The sequence below is a fragment of the Suricata suricatta genome, chromosome 6, assembly GCF_006229205.1.
Source record: "Suricata suricatta isolate VVHF042 chromosome 6, meerkat_22Aug2017_6uvM2_HiC, whole genome shotgun sequence".
NCBI classification, from domain to species: domain Eukaryota; kingdom Metazoa; phylum Chordata; class Mammalia; order Carnivora; family Herpestidae; genus Suricata; species Suricata suricatta.
In genome coordinates this window covers 146,817,834-146,822,958 of record NC_043705.1, presented here as the reverse complement: position 1 = coordinate 146,822,958, position 5,125 = coordinate 146,817,834, and the positions used below count along the sequence as shown (strand labels likewise).

The following is a 5,125-nucleotide window of genomic DNA, read 5'->3' as shown; positions in this document are numbered from 1 at the left end:
GTTTAAAAGTTATTCTAATCTTGCAAGGGAAAGTTCTCTATTTTTTCAAAACTGTGGAGTGCGGTCAAGGGGGAGCCTTTAAAGTTTAGAGCCGCTCATCCGCTTCTCTCACAGACTCCGAAGATCCTGGAAGTGCACCAACCTTCCGGGGCTCTGCGGGAGGGGCCGACAACCCCGCCCACCCGTCCGGGGGGGGGGAGGGGTTAGCGCCCTCCTCCGGCAAGACCTCCCTTCCCCCGCCCCCCGTGTGAAACGTGTTCATTTTGCAATGCAAACACCATCACTCGGTTTATTGGTTTTGTTACATCAGCCTCTGAAGCAGGCAAGTATCGGTGCGAACATACATGTAAAAAACGTAATTTTATCGTTACGAGTGTGCAACCGTGTAAACAAGGTGGAAGGTGCTGTTGGTGGAAGACGCGCTGAGCACAAGTCAGAGGGCGAGCAGGCTGAGGGGCCTTCGGAGGGAGCACCAGCGGAGGGAGCACCGCAGGCCTCAAACCCCGGAGGGGCAGCAACACAAAGCCTCAGAACTGAAATGTCTGATCCGCGTAAACTTTGGGACGTAAACTTTATGCTACAGGGCGACCCCTTCTGCTCCGAGAGCATCCCTAGCCGGCCGGTCCCGGAGCGGAGTTCGGGACTGCCCTGAGCCAGTGCACGTCCCGGTGGGGTCGGTGGCCCTGGCGACACAGCTCCGGGGGCTCTCTGTGGCCGGGAGGGGCCGCGGTCAGCGCGTCCCTCCACGGGGGGTCGGCGGCCTGAACTCTGACGTGCTCTCGTCCTGCTTTGGAAACTCGGTAGAAAAGGAGTCGGCGACCGCAGGCCGGCAGCCGGAGCCCGGGCTCCTCCTCCGCGCGGGGGCGGGGCCCGCTAGGCGCAGAACGGCTTGCCCCCCGCCTTGGGCGCGGCCAGCAGCTCCTTGGCTGAGCCCGCGGCGGGGGCGTCGTGGGGGGCGCTGGGCGGGAAAGCGCGCGCCAGGGGCGTCGTCAGCACGTTGGCGCCTGCCCCCAGAGCGCGTCCCAGCGGTCCTGGGTCCAGGAGGGCGCCCTTGGCGGTGGCCCAGGCCTGGTTCAAAGTGCTGTGCCTGAGGATAGGGTCGTGAAAGACTCCATCCACCCAGTTTCTGAGACTGGTTACTGGGGAGTCCTGGTGCCTGTCCAGGGCACCAGTGGGGGCTGGCGCCGCAGGCGAGGACGACGCAGGAGCCAGGGCAGTGGCCGCAGGGGCAGCGGAGCCTTGGCGCTTGAGCATGCACGAGGGGAACTCAGTCTGGCTCAGGGCTGTGGCGGCCGCGGTAGCCGTGTGAGCCAGCGACCAGATGCGCGGCTTGGCCTCCAGGCCCGCTGTCGCCGCGAAGCCCAGCTTGGCCTCGCACGCCTGCGAGCCGCCCCCGGCGCCCGGCTGCTGCTCCGGCCCAGCCGCCGCGCTCCGGAGGCAGCTTCTGGCCCTCTCCAGGTCCTGGTCCAGGGCGGCCGTGCCACCGGCGGCCAGGGGCATCCGGAGGGTGCCCGAGGCCTCCTTTCCCGGGGCGCTTGGACCGTCAGGCGCGGCGGGGATGCGCTCCAGACCGTCCAGGGGCTGAAAGGGCGGCTTCAGCTCGCACTCAGGGGGCTCCGCCTCCAGCGGGTCGAAATCCTCCAAGTCAGTGAGCTCTAGGTCCTTCTCCTCTTTGCCCACAGACTCTGCGCAGGATAGAAAGAGGGGCCAGTGCAGGAAGAGAGGAGGGCGCTAATCTGGACCTCAGTCTTCCTTCCTAGTTCTGCGCCTATGGTTACGGGCTGACTCCCTGAGCGAGGAGAAGCACCCACAGCCTTTCTTTGTACCTCCCACCTGCTCCAGACTCCCAAGTGGTAACAAAGAGGCCTAGTGGCTTCCTCAAATCAAGGGGGCAGGGGGCAGGGGGAGGGGAGGATGGGTGTGTCTATTTTTTTAAAGGTTACTTTGGATTTCTTTCAGCCTGTTCCCAGTTACTCCACAGGCCCCCATAGGCCAGCTCATTCATCTGTTGCCCATGCCCTGGCAGTTTGCTTTTACTGCCCCAGGTTCGATGTCTTCAGAGGCCCTACACAGAACCCAAGAAGGCGGCACAGGGAGACCCTGGCCCCGTGCCCCAGCCAACCTCCCACCCACCTTCACTCTTGGAGCTCTTGAGGGGCTCCTCCCTGGCCTCCTCTTCGCCCCCTTCTTCCTCCTCGCCCTCCGCGTAGGGTCGCTTCTCATCCGCGCATTTGTTCCTCGGGGGCCACGTCATCTTGTTCTCCTTCTTGAGGCGGCGGCGCGCGTTGGCGAACCAGGTGGAGACCTGCGTGAGGGTCATCTTGGTGATGATGGCCAGCATGATCTTCTCGCCCTTGGTGGGGTACGGGTTCTTGCGGTGCTCCTGCAGCCAGGCCTTGAGCGTGCTGGTGGTCTCCCGCGTGGCGTTCTTCCGCCGCGTGCCGCTGTCCATGGTCCCATACCTGGAGACAGGCTGGGCAATGGGACTCGGGCCGAGACCCCTGCGTCTTGGGGCGGGCGGCTGGCCGAGGCCCAGGCAGGCTTTCAGTCCCCCTCGTGTGGTGGGACTGTGTTTATGGTGGTAAGACGCGGGTCAAACCCAGGGCTCTCGTCCCTCGCCACTGCCCAGAGGTAGTGCCTCTTGTGGCCCGAGATGTTTATATTTGGTTAAACTTACAGGGAACCTGGGTTCCTTCTCAGCCAGAGTGGAGGGCAGGCTCAAGGCCTGGCCAGGCCTCTGTCACTCTACATGGACATCTATTTCTTCGAGTTCCTTTACGGGCTCCTCTCCTAGCCTTTTGACCCCCACGCCAGGAAAGCACATCACAGAAGCGTGACCCCAACTATGTAACAGCCGTGGCAGGAATGGTCATTAGCGTCCATGGGGAGAAAGCGTCTGTCCAGATGGCCTATGTGGACTTTCTGCAGTTAAATTTATAACTGTCACCCTCCTCTCCCCAAGATGGGCCATGCATCTCTGGGTGAGCAGACTGGACTCCCCCTTCTAGTTCCCACCAAAGAGAAAGATGGGCTGGGCTCTTGGGTTGGGGGAGGCGTCAGAAGCCCGGGAAGCGAGACTCGATGGTCCCCCAGAAACTGCTCAGCGAGGGCTTTGGGGGTTCAGACAGCGAAAGGAGCAGGGGCGGGGAGGCTGAGAATGCATTTTAATCCCTGTAGGGCAAGCCTTGCTCAGGGGGCGGAGTTCGGACTAACGCAAGGTCAGTGGAAACCTGACCCGAAGAACGCCCCTCCCCTAACCTCCCAACCTTTCCAGGGGCCGTGCGGAGTCTGAAGACTGGATGGAGGGCGGGGGCCCGGGCGGGGGCAGTGAAGAGGGATTCCGGCCGCCGGTCCCTCACCTGTCGTAGGGGTACTGGCCCAGCGCCGGCTCGTAGGGGTAGTAGGCGGCGGCCGCAGCAGGCGCGAGGCCCGCATGCGCAGATCCCGGCGCGTCCTTGGAGTCGAAGCCATTCTGTAGGATCCCAGGCGCCTGGGGTCGCAGCTTCCGGGAGGCGACCCAGCTCAACCGCTGCCCCCCCAGGCCACCTGGCTCCTGCACGCTTTGCACAGACCCCTGGACAGCCTCACAAGCCACCCCATCTCCGGGCTCTCTTGGGCCCAGGGAGCAAAGGAGCCTCGAGATGGGGCGAAAGGACCAGCAGAATGGGGCGGGGGGAGGTCGGGGAGTAATAGAAGAATGAGATTGAAGGGAGAAAGGGGAGGAGAAGACAGGTGGGGGCTGGGGGACAGCAGAAGGGAGGAGGGTGGTGGGGACCCAAGAAGGGGGCCCGCAGGAAGGAAGAGGCGAAAAAAATAGGGGGAGCAAGGGGGTTGGCGAGGAGGGGGCAGAGGAGGGAGAAGGGAGGGGAGGGCTAAGTGGTGCGGGACTGGGAGAGAGGAGGGGGGAGACCGGGAGGAGTGAGGATAGGGAGCTCAGTAGGGGAGAGCGCGGGATATGGGGCGGGTACGGAACTGGAAATCTGGTCAGCACTCCAACCCTGGCAGCTGGCGGTGTTCAGAGGAACCCGGCTAGGAGGTGCAAAGTTGAGGAAGCACCCCCTGCAGTGTGGGGTCCGGGGCACTCGCGCCCCGCCTGGGCTCCCAGGGAGGTGGGTCGGGCAAATCCGGGGCAGGGGCGTGGCGTGGCGGAGGACGGTTTCAGAGTCCCCTCCCCTTACCAGCGAGTAGAAGGCGGACGCCTCGGAGCCATAGGTCACGTAGTTGCCGTAGCCCTGGGAGCCGCCGTACGGGCCCCCGTACACGCCGAGCGCCGCCGCCGAGTTGAGCTCGTGGCGCGCGGTGGCCAGCAGCCGGCTCTCGTAGACCGGGCAGTAGACGGGCGCCTGGGCCGCGGCGGTGGGCCCGGAGTCGGCCAGCGTGCGGCCCCCCGACTCGCAGCACGTGCTCAGGGAGTTGGTGGTCATCAGGAACTGGGGGAGAGAGGGGCCGCGAGGAAGCGCCGGCACCCGGGCCGAGGCGGCGGCTCTGGGCCTCCGCTCACCGGGGCGACGCCCAGGGGACCCTGCCCCACTGTCCCGGGCGGAGCGCCGTCCGCGCCGCGCGTCTCCTGCCGCCGCGGGCCTGCTCGACTGGGGTCCCAGCCCCACCAGGCCCCGGAGTTTTGACACTCACCCCGGGTGTGTGTGTGTGTGGGGGGGTGTTCCCAGGGCCGCGCATGCCCTCCTGTGCCCAGTCTCCCCGGGGTGACGGTGAGAGTCAAAGAAAGCGGGAGAAAAGGGGGCCCGCACGTCATATTCTTTCAGCGCCCTTGCCTTCCCCGGGGCTGGGGGCAGGGAGCGCGTGGCACCGGCTCTGTTCTTTGGGAAGCGACACCGGGTCTCCGGACAGCACGCCAGCCAGCGCGTCTGGCCGCGTTCCCCGCACCCTCGCGGGGCCCCCTTACCTGGGGTGCGGAGGAATAGGGGTATCCAAACTGCGGGTAGGACATGGCGGGGCCGGCGGGCGGGGCCGGTGGGGTCCTGCGCGCGGTGGCCGGCGTGGCGCGGCCACTGCTCCGGGGCCGCCGGCTCCTAGGCGCTGGGAGGGCGAAGCGGCAGAGTGGGTTAATTCATCCACGCGCCCCGCAAACTTTTCTAACCGAGTAGGAAAGTGAGCCGCGGCGGCC

The 5,125-nt window shown here is 65.3% G+C and overlaps 1 protein-coding gene across 2 annotated transcripts; it reads right to left on the bottom strand.

Moving 5' to 3' along the window:
- Positions 1-281: 281 nt before the first annotated feature.
- Positions 282-5,016, bottom strand: IRX4 (iroquois homeobox 4). 2 transcript variants are annotated; one of them, XM_029941646.1, is made up of 5 exons: positions 4,904-5,016; positions 4,179-4,430; positions 3,360-3,472; positions 2,134-2,462; positions 282-1,685 (listed from the first exon to the last, which is right to left on the bottom strand). In XM_029941646.1, the coding sequence occupies exons 1-5, from the start codon at positions 4,946-4,948 to the stop codon at positions 874-876; spliced, it is 1,551 nt and encodes a 516-aa protein (XP_029797506.1). In that variant the 5' UTR covers positions 4,949-5,016; the 3' UTR covers positions 282-873. The 2 variants fall into 2 exon arrangements, with proteins under 2 accessions (XP_029797506.1, XP_029797507.1); XM_029941647.1 differs by having other exon boundaries at positions 3,360-3,454.
- Positions 5,017-5,125: the final 109 nt, after the last annotated feature.